This window comes from Lathamus discolor, chromosome 2, assembly GCF_037157495.1.
Source record: "Lathamus discolor isolate bLatDis1 chromosome 2, bLatDis1.hap1, whole genome shotgun sequence".
In the NCBI taxonomy this organism is placed as follows: Eukaryota; Metazoa; Chordata; class Aves; order Psittaciformes; family Psittacidae; genus Lathamus; species Lathamus discolor.
The window spans coordinates 126,056,488-126,080,748 of record NC_088885.1 but is presented as its reverse complement, the minus strand read 5'-3'; the positions used below and the strand labels follow the sequence as shown (position 1 = coordinate 126,080,748).

At 45.2% G+C, this 24,261-nt stretch overlaps 2 protein-coding genes across 8 annotated transcripts in view; both read left to right on the top strand.

The window, feature by feature from the left end:
- The window catches only part of NCOA2 (nuclear receptor coactivator 2), a 194,269-nt gene extending 185,061 nt beyond the window's left edge, over nt 1-9,208 (top strand). For all 7 annotated transcript variants that reach the window (XM_065668417.1, XM_065668416.1, XM_065668415.1 and 4 more), the window contains 2 exons: nt 264-353; nt 4,994-9,208. In XM_065668417.1, coding sequence (XP_065524489.1) covers nt 264-353; nt 4,994-5,005 — 102 coding nt within the window. In that variant the 3' untranslated portion in view covers nt 5,006-9,208. The remainder of the gene's footprint in view (nt 1-263; nt 354-4,993) is intronic.
- Nucleotides 9,209-15,760: 6,552 nt separating this feature from the next.
- On the top strand, nt 15,761-22,994 carry PRDM14 (PR/SET domain 14). The gene is made up of 7 exons (XM_065669144.1): nt 15,761-16,283; nt 16,633-16,692; nt 16,773-16,930; nt 17,079-17,349; nt 18,722-18,924; nt 20,498-20,599; nt 22,759-22,994. Exons 1-7 carry the CDS (start codon nt 15,761-15,763, stop codon nt 22,981-22,983), a joined length of 1,542 nt encoding a protein of 513 aa, XP_065525216.1. The 3' UTR covers nt 22,984-22,994.
- Nucleotides 22,995-24,261: the final 1,267 nt, after the last annotated feature.

Sequence of the window (24,261 nt, the reverse complement as noted above, 5' to 3'; positions counted from 1 at the left end):
AATTTATGGAGCCTGCTTTGTAAAATATGCGCAAGGGTCATAGTATCAGGAATTAAATCTTTGTTGTTGTCTGTGAAGCAGAATAATGTAAGTCAAACACATGCTGCATAAGAAGGGTACTCAGCTATCCAGGCACTTCATCGCAAAAGTAAATGCTGGTATATGCAAGTAGCAAAGTGGTTTATAATGCTGCTTTTTCATTCCCAGCCCTCTTCCCAATGTACTTTTTAATTCATTCCCCTTTAATATCTTGTTACCAATAGGTTAATGATCCTGCTATGAGGGGAGGCAATCTTTTTCCAAACCAGCTGCCTGGAATGGATATGATAAAGCAGGACGGAGATGCAGCACGGGTAAGAAATTGCATTCAGAGGCATGCAGAGACAACAGAACAGTGAGTGCACTGTGATTTAGAATGGATACAGTATCTTTTTATTTACAAAGTTACAAGTACCCAGGCTAATAGTAATTAAGTTTGTTGCTATTAGTTTTCTTAATTCAGCTTTTGGTGACATCTATATTAAGTTCCTTGTTTAGATCCCACTAGCACTGCTGAAGTGAATAATACAGAATACATCACATTACTGAATTAACAGGCACATTCAGCTGACTTATGTATGGAACCATAGAATCAACGAGGTTGGAAAAGACCTGTAAGATCATCAAGTCCAACCATTACCCCAGGACTTCCAAGTCCACCACTAAACCATACCACCGAGGGCCTCTTCTACACGGTTTTTGAACGCTTCCAGGGAGCATGGTATAGTTTTATCCGCTTTTTCCAGAGCAGCTATCGGGAGGGGTGCTTGAGCGGCGGGGGCGAAGTGCCATCTAGCGGCCGCCGCCTCTCTCTCCCTTCCGGTCTCAGGGTGGGAAGGATTCACGCAGTCGGTTTCCCGAGGTCTCTGCGGTAATCAGACCGGGCTGCTGTGCCCCGTTGTGCCTACAGGAGCTCCCGTTTTGTAAGCTGCCTGCTGTCCGCCCCCTGCACCGCTGTTTCCTGTTGGCTCCTTGTATGCGGTGTTGAAATTGGAAAGATGGAGCTAAACAAATTCTCTTCTTACACTGGATTCCATAGCAAAATTTAAAGTTTCCTACTGTTAAAGAAAAATTAGTATCAGGGGAAATTAAGAAAATTTTACTGCAAATGTACCAAGATTAATGATACATTTTTCTTGCTTAGTCAAGAAAATGAAGAATGCAGAAGTACAGAGGGAAAAGTAACCATGCATTTATTTTATTGTACCACTCTTTTCTTTTGCACACCTGTGTGTTTAAAACTCCCTGGAGGCAATTCTTTGTACACCTTCATTGTTCACATTAAGATACAAGTGCTTGTCTCAGTTAGAGGAGGATCTTTTTACAAGGGCAATGTAGTGATAGAAAAAGGGGTAACAGCTTTAAACTGAAAGGAGGCAGGATTAGATATTATGAAGAAATTCTTCACTGTGAGGGTGGTGAGACACTGGCACAGGTTGCCCAGAAGATGCGGCTGCCCCATCCTTGGCAGTGTTCAAGGCCAGGCTGGACGGGGCTTTGAGGAAGCTGGGCAGGTGGACCACCTGGTCAAGTGGAAGGTGTGCCTGCCCATGGCAGGGAGGTTGGAACTGAATGGTCTTTAATTTTCCTTCCAATCCAAAACATTCTATGGTGTGTGTGTCTCTTCTGCAACCCTTGCATGGTCACTTTCATGATGAATAAGAAGATGCAGTATGTTTGTTCTGCTTTAGTGGAAGCTGTCAAATACCAAGGCTTTATCTTCCTACTTAGTGCATTCCCTAACCACTTAAATTTCGCATGCTAAGAGAAGCTGGGCTGTTGGAGAAGAAAATACCAGGTACCACTGAGGAAATAAAGGACATACGGCTGTTGAGGGTGAAGGAGACTAGAGAAGAAGGAAGAGGTAGATTTTAAAGAATGGTTGAAGAGAGAAGGAAAAGAGAGTGGATGTGACAGAAGAGGTATGAGAGAGGGTGGGAAGAAGCCAGGGAACAGGGAGCAGATGAAAGGAAATGAGTGGCAGGACTTTGGACGGCGAATCTGTGAGGTTTGATGTTGAAATAGTGGAGTCACTGCCATGACAGTGAGACAGACAGTGGCCACGCGTGACAGCCACTGGTGAGTTTTGTTTCACCTAGAGAAAAGTAACTTCTTAAAACCTCTTTAATTATTTTGTAAGGACACACTGGACTGCACTCTGATTTTACTCTTATTCTACTAACATAGCACTGACTCAAGGAAAATATAGCCACTGGGAAGCTCATCTGACATCGCAGCCCAGAAAGCCAACTGTATCCTGGGCTGCATCAAAAGGAGCGTGACCAGCAGGTCGAAGGAGGTGATCCTGCCCCTCTACTCTGCTCTTGTGAGACCTCACCTGGAGTATTGTGTGCAGTTCTGGTGTCCTCAACATAAAAAGGACATGGAACTGCTGGAACAAGTCCAGAGGAGGGCCACGAGGATGATCAGGGGACTGGAGCACCTCCCATATGAAGACAGGCTGAGAAAGTTGGGGCTGTTCAGCCTGGAGAAGAGAAGGCTGCGTGGAGACCTCATAGCAGCCTTTTCCAGTATCTGAAGGGGGCTTATAAAGATGCTGGGGATGGACTCTTCATTAGGGACTGTAGTGATAGGACAAGGAATAATGGGTTAAAACTTAACCAGAGGAAGTTTAGATTGGATATAAGGAGGAAATTCTTTACTGTAAGGGTGGTGAGGCACTGGAATGGGTTGCCCAGGGAAGTTGTGAATGCTCCATCCCTGGCAGTGTTCAAAGGCAGGTTGGACAGATCCTTGGGTGAGATGGTTTAGTGTGAGGTGTCCCTGCCTATGGCAGGGGGGCTGGAACTAGATGATCTTAAGGTCCTCTCCAACCCTAACTATTCTATGATTCTATGACAAATTTGAGGGTTTTTTCAACGTTTCATAAAGTTGATCTCAACAACTGTATCACTGAAAGGGATCGGTTCTCTTCAGAGTTGAGTAACCTGGAAATAACATGCTGTTGCTGAAACCAGTACAACTGTGGATGTCAGATCTCTACATTTACTGTTTTGTTTACTTAGTACTCTTTCACTTTGTTTTAACATGTTAAGGGTAAAACTTCTCCAGCTGAAGACTTACAAGGATGATACTAACCTTTAACAGAAGCTGTTTTAAAAGTAAGCAGAAGACAGAGGATTTTCTGTCTCTCTCAAGGCACAACATGCCCTTCACTTGTAGAGCTAAAAATATTTGCAACTGGAACAGTTTAATATATTATTTTGCCATTGTTTGAACAAATTTATAGTAACTAATTTCATGTGGCAAAAGACAATTTTGATCCTGCTCCTGTTTAAAAGTAAGTATCTGAAGAATACTGTTTGTTAGCTGGGGCTTTTATGGGGCATCCCACTTCATACAGTATAGCAGTAATCTTATAGTCAATCTTTGGAGTTTTCAGATTCTTTTTCTGCTCTGAAGGTACATACATGAGTCATGGAGGTTATTGTGAGCAATTTTTCCCATATTTGTTATCAGCCTGGAAATAATAATCTGACACACTTCTTTAAAGTCCATTTGCTTTGGTTATATCTGACTAAAAAGGGGTTCATGTCGTTGATAGAAGCATTTATTTAGCCTCTATGTAGAGATAGTGTTTGCTAAGTGTTCACTCTGAAAATAAGGACATCTTTGGACTTTCACTTCTGTTCTACACTTTATGATCAAAAACCACTAGCAGGGTCCCTGAACTGCTTCTCAATGTGTTAGGAAGAGGAACCATATGTCCATATGAGTCAGGGCATGAAGGATGCAAGCATGGTGTCTCTGTGCTGTGATGAAGCAAGAGGGAGCAGGAGCAGGATTCGCTGGGCTGGCCTCTGGACCATCCTTGTGGTTGCCCCCAAAACCTCCACCTGTACCAGCTGGGCTGGGAGCAGCAGATATACAAAATATAAGACCTTGCTTTCCTGAATCATGCATGGTTCCTGACACTGACTTTGTCAATAAAGATAGATTTCTGGGCCTTGTGTGGCTGCAGAGGGAAGTGTGATGTAGTTAGCTTCCAGAAGGCAGCCATCTAGCTACTGCTGTGGAACAGTGAGAAAGCTGCCTACTGTTGTGCTGTCCCAGAGCAAATGGGGCCTTCCTCATGCACAGCAGGAGGCTAAGAGCAAAGAGCTCTTCCACTGCTGGAGCCACGGGATACCAATGAAGAGCAGCCCCAGGGGAGGAGAAAAATGGGGTTTGGCTGGATTGGCTCTCTGACCTGACTGACCACAGCACCCCATGGGAGCAAGACTTTGCAAGGGGAGGAAGGCAAAGAGACACAGATTGCAGTCACTGGAAGGGACAGTCTTAAAACAACTGTGAAAACCACATCCTGTGGGGTTGTTTATAAATAAGAAAGTACAAGATAATCAACTTGTCTGAAAATAGTTTGTACTGTCTGTGAAGACACTGCTAGTAGGTAGGTAGTAGGGTATGTATACATAGTTAAGTATGATGTAAAGAACATCTCTAGGGATCAGGAGCTGCAGCTTTTCTTACTTCTTTATTCCATTTTTTATTATGATCCTTGGAGGTGAAAGTGAACCAAGGTAGTTGTTTCCCGTAAGGATGATACAGCAGTAACACAGAGCGCTTTTGCATATACTCAAAGATTGAGATTAATCTTAAACCATATTGCTGTGGCTTTAGCCGGAGTCTACAAAGGTAGATGACCCAAGGTGTTATCCACGACAGTTGGAATTAATTAAGGACCTAAGAATGCAGCAAAATTAGCCTCCCACTGATATCCCTGGAATTAAATCACAGTTCAGTTGTAACAGTGTGCAGAAAGAATAATCTAGCTTTATAAATTCCAATTAAATTTCAGGTTTAAAGTAATACACCAATGTATGGTTGATGGTGGCTGCTGCAATCCAGCATCCAGCTCTCGTTGACCTATCCAGCTTCACTATCCCAGAAGGAAAAATTTATTTGTTTTTCTCCAATTTCTCTTTTTTTGCAGAAATATTGCTGACCCTGAGGGTGGTTTGGTTGCTCCTTTCTTCAGCTGACTGGGCTTACGGCCCCAAATCCTTACCGGTTTGAAGAGCTGCGTCTGTTTGTTGTGACCCAACTGAGCTGCCAGCACCAGAGGCAGCTGCCTGCTGCCAACAGGACTCAGCCCTACCTTCCCAAGGGGAGCCAGGGTGGTTGTTGCCGAAGAGCAGCCTCTTTGACAGTCTGAAGCTAGCGTACAGACAGTTGCTCAGTCTGTTCACTGCATTCACCTTAGTGCAACTTAGATCTCTCCTGCGAAGTAAATGTTGACAGGCAATTTTCATAAACCATGTCAGATTGAATGTATTTAAATGTATGTATTTAAGGAAAACCAACCATGCTCTTGTTCTGTTTCTGTTTAGTTCTAGACCTTGGGGTTTTTTTTTGCTTTGTTTTCCCTGGCTTACTCAGTCTGGTGCAAAGGATTCAGTTCCGTCTGAAAACTGGTGTTTTAGACTAAGGCCTGCATTTTGGGGCAGAGAGGAGGCGTGGAGGAGGGTGTAGAGGCAACGTCTGGTACATATAGAGATCTCCAATGAGCAGGTTCCACTGACAAGTCAGAGAAGATGAACCGATGCAGAAAACTATACAGACCAATTTTGAATGGGGTTGAAGTTGTAAAACAGATGAAAATTACCCTGTGAAAGGGCTGTTTATAAGGGGCGTTTCGGTTGGGTTTTGTGGTAATGTTTATAATGCAAGTCATGAATCCAAAAATACAAGTTGGTTACTTTCTTATTTAATTCCTAACAATCAGCAAATCCCGATTATTTTTTTTTTTTCACCTGGCTCTGCTGACTTCTGTCATCTTCCTTTTCTTCCTAATAGAGTAAAAGAACAGGTTATTCCTTTATTTCCCGAGGTGTGTTTCCAGCAATCTGGACAGCCAGTTACTGGATGCTGAACAGCAAAGTTCAATGGTAATGCATGTACTGATTATGGTAGTGGCAGAAATGGTGCATAATATCAAAGAGCTCAAGATATCTGCTTTAAAGCATGATAATTTCTGGTTCCCATCCCCTTAGCTGGGAAAATAACAATTCAATTCCTGTAATACGTATAGCATATATCACTACAGACTTCACCACTATCGTGTGTTTCTGATTATTTTAAAGCAGTGTGGACTACGAGGATGTTTTGTAAGGTACATAAAATCCAGTTTATATGTAAACAAGCAATAATTTAAGTTGAAAACTTACGTGTTTTACTTGTATAATTTTTGTGAGATATACATGTTGTGAAGTTGATTCCAAATGAGGTACTTCAGTATTAAATTAGATATCTTCTTAGCCGTGTGTGTCTCCTGAAAAAGTGTTTTGTAAAGGATCACAATGCCTTGATTAGACCTAATTTGTAGGCTTGAGACTTCTCATTTTCTAAACCTTGTGATTCTGCTCATAATGTCATTTAACTAACCTATATTATATGCAGCCACTGTAGGAACCAATTCTTGATTTTTGTATGTTTATATCCTTTCGTAACAAATCTTAGTAAAACTTAACTGTTACTAAGCAGGCCACTGTTAGGGGGTGGGTTTTTTCTTGCCCACTGTGGTTGGAATAATCTTTTACTAAACCAATATCAGTTTCTGAGGACTTGAAATATTAAGAAATTGATGTTTTTGACGTCTGTTTTTTTCCCGCTGACCCCTAATCTACAAACTTTCTAACCTGAACGCAATTTTTTTGATGTCAGGTAAAATGCAGTGCATTTTATAATATCTCCTCAGCCATGCCTTTGGGGACTGAAAGGTTTGTTCTGTTGCCATTTAATTTGTTGTGGTTTTCAGATGGGAGTTCAAATTAAATAGCAGCTCTCCTCTTATTAAGGCTGAGGAAAACACGATAAAAGTGGTTTGAAATAGGCTGCTTCTGTAGAAGGCTTTTGGTGAAAGCCCAGGAAATGTACAGTTGGGTTTGTCCCTAAGGAAGGCAGTGCCATCACTCTGGAGAAACAACATTTTTCAGCTGTCACCATTCTGTTACCAAACCTAAGCAGAATATTTAGTCAGCTGAGCCATCCTCTTACCTGCTGATGGGAACCCAAAATAGCTGTCAGTTCTGAGCTCCACAGCCTCATTGCTACAACGACATCTGTGTTCAACTTGCATTATATATCTGACAGAAAAATATTTATATAAGAAATTTATAAATCTGAAGGAATTAACTTTATGCACCACAAAGTGTAAATGAGTTTTAAAATCATTTTGGTTTACTCCATTCTTTTTCAGTTCTTAACCGTAACCTCTGCAGATAGATTATTCTTTTTCACAGTGGAGAAAATAGTTAGAATTTGTCCCGTTTCACAACAGACCTGCAAACCCTGATCATCTGTAGTAACTATGATACTTCATCATCCATTGCCATTTTGAAAGAAAGGAGATTGTACCTATCACTTTGGCTCCGTTTGGGTTCATCGTGACTTTAGTCATCTTCTAACTAATGAAAGAAAAAGTGAGTGAAGGAATCTTCTGATCATATTGATCACTATAGAAACAAAAAAGCCAAATCAATTCCCTTCATTATCAGTATTTTTCATCCTGTATACAGTAAACTTGTCGGAGAAAGTACTTGGATTTTGTTTAACGGAACAATTAATCAGTGTTCTACTTACATTACTAAATGTGAAAGGCGCATAATGTGAAAAATAAGCATATATACACGGTCGTATGACCTGTTTAAGTGTTCATGTAATGTGGTAAGTTTAAAAAGTGAAGTGAGCTGTTTTGCTACAATGAATTAATTTGTACTCAATCTTAAAATATTGTCCCACACCGGTATCCCTTTGGGCCTGTATTAATTAAAAGCAATGTTTTTTGCAGTTTATACAATACATTTTTTAATCTTTGTTTAAAAGCGGAATTCATATGGGCTTAACAGATGAAATGGGTGGCACAGCTCCACTTGCAGAACCCAAAGATACACAATCAGTTTTGAAATGCAACTTAAGCCATTAATTGTTGGTGTGAATTTAAAAGTTTTCTAGTATTTGTATGGTAGTATGCTGCCTAAGAGCAAAAGCATTCTCTGCACAAAAGAAAATTTACTGTAGTGGCTTTGATTTTAATTAGAATTTTCTCCCTGGTGTTTCTTTGTAGACTAAAACAAAATCTTTTCAGTTTCTTACTACAGGTAAAAGCTATGTGCAAGAACCTCAAAATGCTAAAATCTAGCATAATGCCTTAGATCTGTTTTTAAGTCTTGTATATTCCTACATAGCTGTCTGATGTATTATATTTGTATAGTGAATTGTGTACAATTTTGGAATAAGTGCATCATCACTTAATCTTTCTGTTGTTCAATAGAGATGATGGACACATTTCTTCAAACATTTACTGTCATTTAATTTTTTTTCCCTTTATGTCATTTGTGGGTTTTATTTGTACAGTTCATCATGAAGTTGCATCTGAGATGTGTGTATATGAAAAGATTATACAAGGGTAAAATTAAGCAATATATAAACTATGGTTCTTCAGGAGAAAGCTTACAGTGTTTCAGGTTGTGATTTATTTTCAAAACGGAGTTGACTCTGAACATCACTTTGTTCACCTGCATTGATGTTTGTATTTCTAGTGTGAGCAGTTTATGCAAAGGTAGATATATTCAGAGAAATTTTAAATACATTTATGCAAGTTAATATTGCTTTGCTGATGCTATTTGCTTATTTGATGTTAAATAATGCTATTGTAAATAAAGAATTCTGTTGTTATTGCATCATTTAATAAATTTTAATGCCTTCGGGTTTTACATGGCTTTAGAGATTTCAACGTGTTTCTGTTGTGTCTTCTTTTATTCCTAGAAGGGTCTAAGATTTACTGCTAAAGCACTAGAGGATAGATGAATAGGCAGGTTTTAAAAAGCCAGCGGGCTTTCTGTGTTGAAGGCTTTTATATATTCCAACTAGTTGTTACTCTCAAGTCCTTTTATCTTTATGGAGCTATATATGTAGTGTTTGTCACATAGGTTAACAGTTTATTAAGAGTACTTTTTTTATATTGTAGGGCAAAATGGGTGTCTGTCTTGATGGTTTCAACAGAGGCAGACCTCAGGTGGTATGAAGCAGGACTGAGTAGAGTTAAGGGCTGGTTCCCCTTGCTATGCCAAATGGTTGATTTAAATACTTGGGAATGTTTGATTGGTCAATTTAAAAAAAGAAATAAAACTAAAAGCTGCTACAAGAATGCCTGTTTATCAGAATGATCTTCTGCTCTCTCCGGGAAATGGATATGGGAGAAAAGCTATTCATATTAAAAATTTCAGAAGATAGAGTTATTTTGAACACCTCCAACTACTGTTAATCTTTCACTATTCACTATTGCTACAAAAACAAGGCTTAACCATGCCAAGTGCAAGGTCCTACAGCTGGGTTGGAGCAATCCCAGGCACAGCTACAGGTTGGGCAGAGAGGAGATTGAGAGCAGCCCTGCGGAGGAGGACTTGGGGGTGTTGGTCAATGAGAAAATGAACATGAGCCTGCTTTAGTGTGCGCTCGCAGCCCAGAAAGCCAACCGTATCCTGGGCTGCATCAAAAGGAGCATGACCAACAGGTCGAAAGAGGTGATCCTGCCCCTCTACTCTGCTCTTGTGAGACCTCACCTGGAGTATTGTGTGCAGTTCTGGTGTCCTCAACATAAAAAGGACATGGAACTGCTGGAACAAGTCCAGAGGAGGGCCACGAGGATGATCAGGGGACTGGAACACCTCCCATATGAAGACAGGCTGAGAAAGCTGGGGCTGTTCAGCCTGGAGAAGAGAAGGCTGCATGGAGACCTCATAGCAGCCTTTTCCAGTATCTGAAGGGGGCCTATAGGGATGCTGGGGAGGGACTCTTCATTAGGGACTGTAGTGATAGGACAAGGGGTAATGGGTTAAAGCTTAAACGGGGGAAGGTTAGATAGGATATAAGGAGGAAGTTCTTTACTGTGAGGGTGGTGAGACACTGGAATTGGTTGCCGAGGGAGGTTGTGAGTGCTCCATCCCTGGCAGTGTTCAAGGGCAGGTTGGACAGATCCTTGGGTGAGATGGTTTAGTGTGAGGTGTCCCTGCCCATGGCAGGGGGTTGGAACTAGATGATCTTGAGGTCCTCTCCAATCATATCTATTCTATGATTCTGTGATTCTGTTATCCTACAGTTCGACTTTGGCAAAATTGTGGTGATCCTTGGACGGGAGGAAAATACTTCCATGTTAAGGAAAGCAAGGAAGGAGGAGGTTTCTTCCCAATGTGAAGTCAGAAACAAGTAGAGAAAGCATCTTTATCCTAAGACAAAAAAATGTTTCCTATTGGAACTTTATCTTTAGGCACAATTATCCCTTTATAATTTATTCATGTTGAAAAGAAATTAAAATTCTTTACAATAGTTTTAGCTAAAAGTCCTGGCATCATTCAAAATAGGATGAGTTAATGATGACCTCTGAGGTAACTGAGTGAAAGAAAAGTGCTGCCTTTCCCTTCTGGATCAAGCTTTGTTGACAAAGGCCAATGCACGTGACACAGACATGTTGTTCTAACCTGATGTCACAACAAAAGAGACAAAAAGTGACAGGTCCTTCTTATGGTAATCCCTATGTTCACCATGAAAAGTCTCGGAGACCAGACTTTTCACAGGGATGGAGCAGGGATGCCCGGAGCCTTTGAATTATTCCCCAGCTTGTTGCTCGCTGCTTATCATGGTTCTTCATGTGTTGTACCCTGTGTGGGAGGAGGGCTGCATGTCACTCTGCACTTGGGCTCAGGCTATGGCAAGGGAAGAATGCTGCCAGGGGTATCTGCCCTCTGCCTTGGCTTTTGGGCTGTAAAGTGTAGCTAAGTAGAACCTGAGTAGGCCTCTTGACTGAACTCCCAACCTGTTTCCTGAAACAATAATCACAGTGCAGCCTTCACAAAAAGTAAGGTTTTGCACTGAAGAAAGCAGAACCCAGAGCGGCCTTGAGCAATCCTGTGGCCTTGCAGGTGTAACAGGCATGCAGGTGTAGGTGTAATAGGCATACAGGTATAGGTGACTTTGTTTCCTCCTACCTTTCAGAAATTCCTTGCTGGGGCTTCAGCCAAGGGTTGTCTGTTGGCTCCTGCAGTGTACAGGAGCTGCTGGATCACAGCTTTTGATACAGATCAGTCCAGAGTCCCACTGAGAATTCCCACTCTAGACAGCTAAGAGGGAAGAATGATCTCAGATTGATAAAGTCCCTAGGAGAGGTATGTCAGGAAAGGTCCAGGTTGGAATTACAGTGCGAATGAACCTGTGTGAATGGTGGTCCTTCAGAGCTGGGCATTGAGGTCCGTGCCAGGTAAGGACAGACTCTTGGGACATGTCTCAGCAGTGAAAGAAAACACCCCAGCAGTTAAAGTCTTGGGTGGTGTGGCAGACCCCATTAACCCTTCTCTGTCTTTGGTCCCAGTCTGAGCCTTCTTTGTTACTGCTGCTAATGACCCTGACTTTGGCCAGCATGGTGGGCTCTTGCCAGATGTTATGACCAAGAAAAAAACATGGTTGATTGTATTGAAGGCATTAAGCTTAAGGAATGCCCTGGAGTCCAGAGGACCTAAGGTGCTCCAATTTTAGTGGGATGCATTTCTTGATTGGTCTGAGGAGGCCACAAAAGAAAAACAGAATCCCAAACCAGAAGTCTGAGACACTCTCAGGGAGGGGGAACAAACAGATCAAGTAGAGTGTGTGTGAGCCAGAGATTTCCCCTCAAAGTGAATCTGCATTTCTGCTTGCCCCTTTTATCCACAGGCAGAAGAGGCAGGCTCTCCCTGGCCAGGCTGGAAACACATCAGGGCTAGCACCTCTGAGCTGACTTTATTTCTATAGAGCTGCTCCCCTGTCACACGGAGCAAAACCAACCCCTGGCTTGTTTGGGCAGATGAATTCCCAGTCGTTCACATGAAAATGCAGGAGCATCCCTGTGGCTGGGGCTGGCCTGTCTGTTAGGGGTGGCACTGCACAGCTGTCCTGCTCCTCCCACCCCACATCTCTCCCCGAGGATTGAGACTTTTTTAGTGCAATAAATGCCTTTAACATCTTAGGGGATGAAAGCCTCTAAAGATTATCTGTAATACAGTGACAACAGTGCCTGAAGCCCTTCTCTTATCCTGGACTATGTGTTATCAGGCTTCTAAAAAACAAGAGTGTTTTAGTTTTGGGGCATGTCTTCAATTTAACTAATGGGGAGAATTAAAAAATCTCACCTTGTATTTGTTTGTCTTCATCTCTTCTGAATCACCAGTTAGCACCAAGTCATTAGGCCTTTGTTGACATAACTTTGCTATTTAGCCTGAGTATGACTCAGCATTAAAAACACTACTGCACATGCTTAATAGAAACCCATCTGCAAGTAAGGACCTGCCCTCCTGCTGGGGCCTGATATACAATAAGTTAGAACTCAGGTACATAGGCAGCCTTTCATCTGCTTACATCTGCTTATAAGCAGGGACATCCCTAATGGCAAAATATGATAATAAGTTGAACGAGTAGCTCACAGGTATTAGCAGTTAATAACATTAAGCTAAAAGGTAAACAGCTGTAAGACTCCTGATTAATACTAATCTATGGACTATCATTTTAGCCCTAACAAAGTGTGCAATAGGAGAAGAAAACCACAAGTTATGTAACTTACCAAATTGTATGAATGTATGCTTTAGATAAAATTATATCAAGATGAAAAGCAGGTATAAAAGAATCCCTAAGATTTACTGTTCTTTGGACAAATGTACGGAGGTTTGAGACCCCATGTGCTCCCAGCACCGATAATGATTTGTGCTTTACTTTACAGTACACACTGTGCAGTGATTTCTTTGAATGAAACACGAGCATGTTTCCTTCACAAGCTGCTTTTCCTCATCCTGTGCTGTGATATCTGGACATGGGGTAGCCAAAGGATTCCAGATTATCTGGCAAAACTTAATTTCTAAGGGTAATTCAAACATTGCTGTGCAATCAGAGCTCAAAGGCTTATTCCTGTAAATCTGATTAATGCTGGTACTACTTTTATACTACTGATGCTGCACCACTAAAGCCATACTAAACTGCTTGCCTGAAACTATTTACTAAAGCAATAGAGCATCAATTCTGTCTTGCAAGTAACAGGTTTGGAACAACACAGAGAAAGTAAAAAATTAAACAGGTAACAAAAAATGAAGCCAAAGGGACTATCTCAAGCAAGTTTCAGAAGGCTGTATTCCTACCTTCTCCCTGAGCCTTGTGTGTGTATTGGCTGTCCCTGGTGTAGTCTGCACTTTTGCCTTGGGCTAGGATAGAGAATGAGTTTGTAGGCAGGAGAATTAGACTAGTACATTTAATGCAAAGTACACAAATGTATAAAGGTTTGGGGACACAGCTGTCCTGGGCTCACTGTAGAAGGGGTCTTTGGAGACAGGAGAGCCTGAATGAGTTCTGCATCCCCCTCAATAGTGTTTGTGTGTTTGTGTTGCTGCCTCAGTGTTTATGTCCTGATTAAAAACAAGTAAGGGGAGGTTCCAAGTCGAAGTTTTTGGTAGGAGGAATTACAATGCTTGAGGTCCTGTGCTCTGAACACCCTCATTCCCTGAGGGCAGCCAGTGATTCTTAAACTCTTGTTTCAGAGCACTTCACTCAGGCCAGATAAGAAATAAGGACTGCTGGAAGGCTTCACCTCTGGTCAAGTGCAGCCAGTGACTTTGTCTGGAGCCACAGTCTCTGACTGGGGGTGCTTCAAGTGATTCCTAATATACCCCTTCTTTGGGATGAAGGCAATGTCTTACAGAGGATCACATGGAGCTACATAAATAAATTTTTATAGCACACCTGTGCTGCTTCTGGCTGAGATAGAGTTCGGTAACTGGTCTGGGGCTAGGGTTTGCATTTGTGCTGAAAATGGTGTTGATAATTCAGTGCTTGCACAGAGTGGAGGCCTTTTCTGCTCCTCACACCACCCCACTAGCAAGTAGGCTGGGGGTGCACAAGGAGTTGGGAGGGGACACAGCTGGAACAGCTGACCCCAGCTGGCTACAAGGATATTCCATACCAGATGATGTTGTGCACAGCATGTAAAGCTAAGGGAAGAAGAAAAAGGGGGGGGGACACATTTATAAAACTGTGGGAAGAATAAGAAAGCAGGGGAACATTCAGAGTGATGGCTTTTGTTTTCCCAAGTAACCATTACATGTGATGGAGTCCTGCTTTCCTGGAGATGGCTGAACACATGCCTTGATGGGAAGTGGTGAGTGAATTGCGTGTTTTCTCTGCTTGCACACATAGCTTTTGCTTTGCCTATTAAATTGTCTTTATCTCAATCTCACTTTCACTCTTCAATTTTCTCCCTCATCTCAATGCAGGGGCAAGGAGTGAGTGGCTGTGTGGGCTCAGCTGCTGGCTAAGGTTAAACCATAACCACTCAAATGGCATATAAACCTCCAGGAGTAGGGTCTGGCTGCGTTTGTTCCCCTCTCCAGCTGTGTCTGGTGCAGTTTGTCTTGTGCTGTGCTGTGCCCCAGGAAGTCCTATGTTGCTTTGCTCCGAGACGGACCCATGGGTGCAAGTCCCCAAGCTCTCTACAGTGCAGCACAACCCATGCTGGCCCTTTTCTCCATGACTGTATGTTCAGTGTCACCCAGGAAGAGGCTCTGCAGTAATCCACCCTCCATGGGGTTTTGTCCTGGACTGCAGATTTCTCCATCTCCCTGCACCAGCAGGGATGACGTCCTCCAATGATAAGGTGCACACCTGGGCTCCTGGAATCCTGTAGCTCCTTCCAAGTCCCCTTGTTATAGCAATTGTAGCATGTAGCCATGTGGGAGGAAGGGGAGATTAGAAGGAGGAGAAACCCCACAAAACCTAGGATGAAACCCTCCAGAAGGGGATCACCCAGCACCTCTGCAGGGGCAAGGGCCAGATGTCTTCCTCTGGTCCCATTCTGAGCAGGTCCTGGTTTAGGCTTGGTCGTGGAGCCAGGGAAACCCCAGCAACAGCCCAATGTCCTGCCAGGCACCCAACAGGCAGCCCCAAGGTAAACTAAAATCACCTCAGCAATGCCTGTGAAACCTACAGTGGCTGAGGGTGTGCTGCTGCGTCATTGGAATTTTGGAGATGAGTTTTGATTCTCTATATCCAAACCCTACGCCTGGAACCCCCGAGACACTGCGCCGGAGCCGTGGGTCCGGCTGGGGAGCACGACGGCCCCCAGGTATGGTGCTCACCCCCGGCAGTAGGTGTTTACCCGTAGAGAACATCGCTCCGGCACCCCGGCCTTCTGCTCTGGGGAGCGGCAGAGCCACCGGCGCTCTGCCGGGCCCAGCGGTTGGGCTTGGAGAGGCAGGGGCAGAGCAGGAGGCAGGGGAGATGGGTTCAGGAGGTTGGGTATTCCCCCCCCACCCCGTCCCTCCGACACCGCTGGCCTGGACGTGGAGAGGGGCGGCCAGGCCGCTCCGGCAAAAGCCGCGACTCCGCCCCGGAGTAGGGGCCTCCGGTCGGGGCAGCCCCCCTCGCCCACTCCCAGGGCTGCGCGACCCCCGGGGTGGGCCGTCCCAGCCTGCCCCCCCCTTATCCTCCCTCCCCTCCCCGGCGCATATAGCCGCGGGGGCAGTCGGCGGCCGCCCGCTGGCCCCGACGGCGCCGGACGGCGGACAGTAGCGAGTGGTGGCTCCTGCGCCTCTATCCCACCCCGCAACGGGACCCCCAGACACCTCCGGGTGTCTGCCCCTCCGCTTCCCGACAGCTCGCTCCCTCCCTTCTTCCTTTTCAGGCCCGCCCCGACATGGCTCTGTACCTGCCCGGCGAGCCTGTCCCCGGAGACTGCAGAGACGCGCTCGGGACTGCCTACTACCCCTCTTTCCACCCTCCCGCCCCGTACTTCGAAGCGGCCCCCGACTTCTTCCAGCCCCTAAAATCCCTGGGAGGGATGCTCCCCGCCTCCCCGCCTCTGCCCCAGTACAGCTTCAGCAGGGCCCCCACTTTCCTGAGCCAGCAGCCCCCCCTGCCCGCCGAGCCCTTTCCCGGCCTCCCTTTGCCCCACTACGCCAAGCCGCAGGACCCCTTCTCTCCCCGGGAAGACTCGCTCGTCGTGGCAGGGGCCCCTGGCTCGCCACCACCGCTCTACTTGAGCCCCCCGCACAAGGCTGCCAGCAGCTCGGAGACCGGAGCGCCAGAGGGACAGAGCCACAGGTACCACTTCACCGAGGAAGAGCTCAACGCGGTGCTGTACGGGGCGCTCCGGAGCAGTCAGCTGGCCGGGAGCATCCACGCCATCTCGGGGCCCCGGCTGCCCTCCGCTAACACGGGTAAGGGGGTCCCAGGCTTGTGCGCAAGGGGCTGCCTGCGGCAGGAGGGGCACCCAGGAGCACCGGGGCGGAAGGTCGTTCCTTGCTGCCGGGTGTACGGTGGGGTCTGGGGACAGTTCCCAGAGTGGGGTGCGGGTGGTCCCGCGGAAGCCATGCCCACCGGGCATCGCCGAGCTTCCTTTCCCCGCAGTTCTCTTGCATTATGAGCCCACGCCGGGAAAAACGGGGAGCGATTCGGGCTTCGGCCGCCGTCGGGCCCAGCAGGACCCGCTCCCCCTGCCCCGCTGCACCTGCACTGCCGGCTGAAGGGGTCCCTCTTCTGCAGGTGCTGCGGACCCCTTCTCTGCAGGTGCTGCGCAGTCCTCCTACGCCCCTCCGCTGGACAGGGACTCGCTGCAGCTGCCCGAAGGTAGGGGCCCGGCGCTGCCCGCGTCCCGCTCCGCGCCCAGCCGCTGCCAAGCCGCGCTCAGCCCGCCCTGTTCCCCGCAGGGCTGTCGGTGCTGCAGGTGGAGTACGGGGACTTGTTTCAGGTCGGAGTCTTCTGCACGGACCCCATCCCCAAAGGAGTCCGCTTCGGCCCTTTCCGGGGCAAAGTGGTCAGCATCAGCGAGATGAAGATTTACGACGACAACTCGCTGATGTGGGAGGTAGTGAAGGCACCGCTGGGCTCGGCCGCCCCACTCCCTTAGCCTGCGAGAGGGGCTCGGCCCGGTGCGGGGGGTGGATCGGTGCGAGCGGGACATGTGCGGGAAGGAAGGATCGGTCAAACTTGATCGGGTTCTCCCTTCTCTCCAGATCTTTGAATGCGATCGCCTGAGCCACTTCATAGACGGGAAAGGCGCCTCTGGCAGCTGGATGTCTCTGGTGAACTGTGCCAGGTACCCCGAGGAGCAGAACTTGACAGCTATCCAGTGCGAGGGGCAAATATTCTACGAGAGCTGCAAGGAAATCTTGCCGAAGCAGGAGCTGCTGGTGTGGTACGGAGATTGCTACGTGCAGTTTCTGGGCATCCCGATCAGCCTGAAGGACGGGGAGGAGAGGAAGAAGCACCCGGAGGACCCCGAAGGTGAGCCTGCCAGCCCCTCATGCCCATGGTCCTGCGTCTGGCCGGGTTAGGCTCGCAGGGAGGGAGGTAAAGGAACACGGGCACCACCTTTTTCCATCTATGTTTTACTTAGAACGATCCCCAGTCCTTGCGGTGAGCCAGTGGCAGGGTGTCCGGCCCTGCCTGCCCCTTCCCTTCCCTGCAATCCCAGTATCCCAGAGCAGCAGCTTCCCCTCTGCACCGGGGACCGCACTGAGGGCTTCTGCCAGCTCGGTGCAAGTCTCCTCGTTCGCGTTTCCACGGTGAGCTGAAGTTGTTCGCCCGACGGCTGTAAAACATCTGGTGGTGCGGGGCTGGGCTCCGCATAAGGGGAGGGGGTATGCGTGTTGAGACGAGAGGGACTTTTGAGCGGCAGTCCGGTTTTGGTTCTGTTTTATCTTATGATTGCACGTGCCTGCTTTTATTATATTTTTCGTTCAATTAACACTCAGTAAATGTGGCAGGCAGACGTCGTTGAGATCCAATAATGCCGGTATGGCTTGCAGAACAAATGTCAAACACGCTTATTCCCGGAATAACTCTGCCTATAATGCGCAGAAAATAAATGCCCTTCTTATAAGCAAAGCTTATGTACAGGGAAAACGGGTGTATGCCAGCACAGGGCAGGCTGAAGTGGGAGAGGTGCCACAGTGAGGCAGAGAACCAGATTGGCACGGGAATTTGGTAATGCTGTCTTCAGATGCCTGGTTCAGGTAAATCGTTCGTTTCATTTTAAGTCTTAAGCAAAAATTGCTTTTGACAAAGGCAGAAAAGGATGCGTAAGCGTTTGAAAAATATCCTGTAACTGTTGTTCCAAATACAGTGGTTGAGAACAGTGTTAAATACAAAAGAAAGCCAAATAAATTTGGTTTTGTCTGACAGCATTTTTAAAACTATCTAGAAAAACCGTGCAAGTTTATTTTTCTTTTGGGGACAGGACCTAAAATTTATGGTATGAGATACCTGGCAGTTTCTGTGTGGGGAGATGCTTTTGCATGCGACTTTGAGTTGTTTTTTCACATTCTCTCCCTGTTTAGGGAGAACCAAGGGTGAACCCCTGTCCTTGCTGTAGTCGGTAACTAAACCCAGTGATTTTACCAGTCTGCGGGCTGCAGTTTACTCCCTCCCCGTTAGAAAGGTAATAGGCAAGTGGAGCAGTGAGAACCGATGGGTATTTTGTTAATGGTTTTGCCAGAATCCATTTGCCCTTAATGTCCTCCCAATAAGTTGGTAATTTGAAGTTGGGACTTACAATTCCCAACCCAGTACCAGCTCTCTGAATGCAGCAGGTTTGAGAGGAGCCTCTGGTGCTGCAATGTAACGAAGAGGTGGCCTTTTCCCTTCTCCCGTACAGAAGCCGGGGAAAGCTTTAAGTGCGACCGCTGCGGCAAGGTTTTTGCCTACAAGTACTACCGGGACAAGCACCTCAAGTACACCCGCTGTGTGGACCAGGGGGACCGCAAATTTCCTTGTAACCTCTGCAACCGATCCTTTGAAAAAAGAGACAGGCTGAGGATCCATGTTCTCCACGTTCATGAAAGACACCGACCTCACAAGGTGAGCCTGCCCCTGGGTCACTCCACAGCTCTTCTTGGGAGTCTTTTTTAAAGGCTGAGGCAGGATGCTGATGGTGTTCTCCCTCCTCCAGTTGCCCTGGCAGTTCTCTGGTACTGCCTGTACAGCTTTGCCTCTGCAGGAGGAGTCTGTCTTGTGCAGCGGAGCTTGGTTAAAGAAATTTAATGGATTTACATTGGAAAAATTAACCTCACGGTCCCAGTGAGACCTTGAAAAGAAACTATTATTTCTTCTGAGCTCTTTGGATGTTTGCTGTGGGTTTTGCTACTTTTCTGATACTGTGTGGGCGCTGACTTGTGTTTGAAGGTACTCCACTTGTCCTGGATCTGAGGAGATGGTGTCTCTTATCCCTCATTCCCTCCCTTCAGCCTGAGAACTGAGACATCTGTGTCTGTTAAACAAAACAGGAGCTAAAAGGTTTACAGTCAATGGATCAGGTTTTCAATTGATGGTAACAAGTAATTGCTGAGATACTTTCCTCATCCGCACCAAACACCTCTTTATAGCATCAGTTTTCTCTATGATCTCTCGAGGTAGACAACCAGACTTCCTGAAGGTTTGGGAACATCACGTTCCAGTGCTTGAAATGGCACAGTTATATTGGGCCTGAAAAAATCCTCAAAATACCTATTTTATAGATAATCCTGCAATAATGTAAATTTCCTAGAGCATTTGTTTTGAAATGCGTATGACAGAAATACTTTAGAACGGCAGTAAGATAAAACTTACTCTGAATATATCACATTTATATGAGAATGATGAACTCAAAAAGCAAAGATGGAAAATATGTCAGTAAAAAATAAACACCCTTTTTCAAGATCAGTCATGGCTTAGTTTACTTTGAACTTCTGAAAGATAATTTCTTTCCAATTATTGTAGGGAGAAATTGGTTTGGGGATCTTATAAATTGCACTGAATCAGTGCAAGTCTCTCAAGTGACTCTTGTGAATTGGTTTTGTCCTGCTGGCTGCTGGGCAGCAGCTTGAGGATGTTACTTGTTTCACTCCTGCCAAGAGGCACTTCTGACAGGTCAAGCTGTAGGCTTAAGTGTGTGACTGACTCCCCATTTCTGAAAAACAAATGGTGATTGTTTTAAGATTTATTTTTAATTTTAAGATTTGTTATAAGATTACTTCAATATTTTTAGATTAAAATTAACAGATGGAACTTGATTTACATTCCGAAGAAAGTGATTTTACAGAAATGTTCAACTTTGGTTACTAAAAGTCAGTATTGTCTGTTTGTGTTCTGAAGCATGATTTTAAATGAAACCATTTTAACAACACAAACAAGCTTTGACATTTTTCATGATTTTCCTTTTTTTTTTAAAAAAAAAAGTTCTTAAAACCAGATAAAAACTCTGACTTTATTTGAAATTGTTACTGCTTAAATTACTAGTGTGTGTATATACATAAATACATGGATATAAGTATACAGATAAATATATATAAAAATATATAGGAAAATACATGCACATACTCTGTATACCTATTTTTTCTTTTGAACTATGCTGGTTTGTGCTTCCTTTTAACATTATTCATTTTTGATTTCCCAGTGCTCAGAGTGTGGAAAGAGCTTTTCTCAGTCCTCCAGCCTGAGCAAACACATGAGGGTTCACTCTGGGGAGCGCCCCTACAAATGTGTGTACTGCAACAAGGTAAGGCAAAGCCCCATCTGTGCTCTGCTGCATCCCTCTGTCCCCTGCCTTGTTTAGCATCACACTGGACCTGAAGGCAGGTGACTTTTTCCATGCTCAGTTTCATTTTTTACTTTTTTTTTTTTCTGCTTATTTTCGGTTTTCTTTCAAGAAAATGTCTTCTATTTAAGTTGATAACCAGCTAAGTTGACTATATTCTGGGCACAGTTGTGAGTTGAAGTGACAGGGCTGGCTAAGACTGAAGAAACATGTTCTGGTCTCCTTCTGTTGTGGAATTTGTGTTTCATTCTAGCTGAGAGAATTGCTGTGGGAAAGGATCTAGGAAAGCTTGAGAGCATTTCAATTGCCATCCAAGGCATACGGTGCAATATTCATCAGATAGGTAGGTTTTGATATTACTGGCATTGTTTCTGAAGTGCAGTGAATAGATCTGGCCCATACACTGAACCTGCATGATACAACTTTGCACATGCTTGAAGTAACAGGGCCATTGATGTGCAACTGGACATGGAGGTTTCATCTAAAAAAGGACATGAGTAAAGTCATACAGCACTGATCAAAAATGTGCCTAGCTGTGATGCTCACAGAAGGGATGATTCAGATGAGCTCTTCCACTGAGAGCAGTGACAGCTTTCCCAGCAGACAGAAGGTGGATGAACATACATGCTGCTGCTGGGTGAAAATCGATAGGGCTCCAGGTGCTAAGGGAGTGTCCATGCAATGCAGAAGCACTGTTGTCATGTAGCAAGGTCCTCCTGATTTTGGAGAAAGAGAAGTTTTGTTAATGACTGGCTGGACTAACACAGACCAGAAGTGTCCTGTACTTAAAGAAGATCCCTTTAGCTATTGCATTTCTTTCTCTCCCAGACACCCTAAACACTTGTAGGCAGAGTTTAAGATGAAATGTCATCCTTTAATCTTCTGATCACAGGGAGAGGTGGCAAAGCTTTACAGATTGCTCTCTGAACAGACCCCTTAAGACACATGGGACCCTTGACCAGCACGCAGCCATTTTGGTAGGACTGTTGCAGATTGGATCAGGTTAAACCTTTAGCCCTACGGCTGCAGGATGCTGCAGCTATCCTGGGACATAGCCATCATTTCTGTGACTGGGAAGGCAGGCGCTATTTTAAAGCATCCTCATCTGTGCCTCCTATGCAGTCATGATTCCTCTTTGCCTCTTTTACCTCTAATGATGGCTGTACTCCAGCACCGCTTTGCTTTCCTGGACTCATTACTCATTATCTGGGCGACATCATGATTAAAGCAAAATTCTGAGGCAAATATCACCATTCTGGCCCTTAAGCACACCTTGGCCCTCTGAATATACACCTCCAGGGACGTTTATATAGGAATCACAGATCTATTTGGGCTCTAAGGTTCTTAGTGAAACAGTATCTGACATGATTGCTCTACGCTGTGAAAACTTGTGATGGTTCAGCAACGTAATGGTACTAAGGAGGATCTATTTTGTGTGGTCTGAAGATAGTGAGGGGCCTAAAAGTGTCTCTCTTGGGGGGAAAAAGGGGGAAACACTCAAAACATTGCAGTATTCCTGCTCCAGTCTTGGTGAGAGGGTTTTCTCCGCAAATAGAGAACGAGCCTTTACAAGGGGAACAGAGTGTGGTTGTGCACACTTTGCTCCTCAGGTGTGTGTGGGGAACCAGGCTGGAAGGTCTGAGCGAAGGAAGAGCAGAGTATGATGGAGTGGGGAAAATAAAACCTCAAAAGATGGATGCTGAATTGCATGAATGAATTCTGGCACCTGAATCTCCAAGTACATGAATACGGATCTGACTTTGAAAATAAAAACTGAAAGGAAAAGCCGCATTATGTTACCCAAACATAAAGGAGCTGCAAACCTAATTAGGACAGTATTGACTTCTTACCCCTTGACATGTAGAAGATACTGGTGCGTCTGGTCAGAAATCTGTCCCTGAGATTCATCTAATCCCATGGACTCAGCCACATCTATATAGCGATAGCTGTTGGCTTCTGGTTCCTTGTTGCTGTGAGGTTGGGTTTTTTCCCTTAAGTTATCTGAGAATGTTATTTGAGGACTTAATTTCAGAGTGCAGTGCTTCTGATGGGCCTGGATTAGCTGAACCTGGGAAATACATATGTGAAAATGGATAACTTTCAACTCCTTACCTTTTCAGGCATTCACAGCATCCAGCATCCTGCGCACTCACATCCGACAGCACTCAGGGGAGAAGCCCTTCAAGTGCAAGTACTGCGGCAAAGTCTTTGCCTCACACGCGGCCCACGACAGCCATGTGAGGCGCATGCACAGCAAGGAGGAGTGCACTTGCTCCATGTGCGGCAAGCACTTCCTGGAGCAGGAGGATTACCAAGTCCACCTGAAGATGCATGACGCTTATTAGTCAAGAACCCTGCGGACATGTCTTGGGCCAGCTTATGTGTGTATCTGTCTATGTGCATGTGTTTGTTCATAGTTTTGTGCACATTGCAAGAGGTGACATTTACCCTCACAGTGACTCTTTGGGTACATCCAGTCCTCTGGACCCTGGGCATAATTTCTTATCTGGGTACACTGATGCCACCCTGGACTGGGGTAAAGTCCAAGATGTGCTACCCCACCTTTCCCCTTCTCTCCTTCCATACACTAATTTTCTCAACAGGGAAACACAGTTACGAGGAATTTCACCTCCCATGAACCTTTTGTGCACAAATACCACTGTGAAGAGTGTTTCCATGTCCCTTAATGTACCACGTCTGTGGACTGCCTGGTGCAGTGCATACCAAAACTTGTGTGAGGGACACAAGTGCATTTTACAAAGAAAACTTAACCTCTTTGTTTGTTAGGATGCATGACCAAGTATGGGGTCTACTTCACCTTAACCTTTAAGTCTTTTAATGTTGCTCTATCTAAATGTGAACTGCTTCAAAGACACTGACTACTGCACCAATATTAGGGGTATTTAATTCCTTCATTCAGCTGCCTGGACACTGGGAGCTCCAGAGCACTGAGACCATCTCTTCTAGAGGAAGCTGATCGGCCATGTGGGAAAGGAGCAGGGTGTGATGAGTAGCTGCCAGTTAGCAGAGACAGTGCAGGTTGGCTTTGCTTTCTCACAGCCGAGAGGACCAAATGTGACAATAGTCCCAACCACCAGTGTGTGCTCAGGTGGGTCACAAGCAGTCAAGTGGCCTTCTTCGAGGTGTTGCATTCTGGGCCCAGGTGGGCCTTTGTTAAAAATCTTTAACAAAATGGCATTCCCTGACAATGTGAAATATCAACTCGATGGAGGTTTAGCAAAAAGCTGGAAGAATCACTGAGTATAGAGAGTGCTGAAGTCTATTTTATCACTGAGTGGCCAGCATGATTGGCAGGGGGCTGTACATTCATGAGGGGCTCCCAGTGTCAATGGGACTTTGTGTGTCATCCAGGAGGGATAATGGAAGCCCTTGCTGGAGTTGGTTGATTTAACACAAGTAGTTTGATGTTACTGAGATAATGAGATTCCCTTTTAATATCCTAGATCTGCTAGGATTAACAAGGACTTTGCACATAAGAGAGAAAATTTATTTGTGCCAACCTTAACAACCTCTTTGAATACAGCAAAGAACTAGGAAAAAAAGTTACCTGCACATTTAATTGTACTGTGTAGATAATGTATCTATAAATATATTGATTTGCA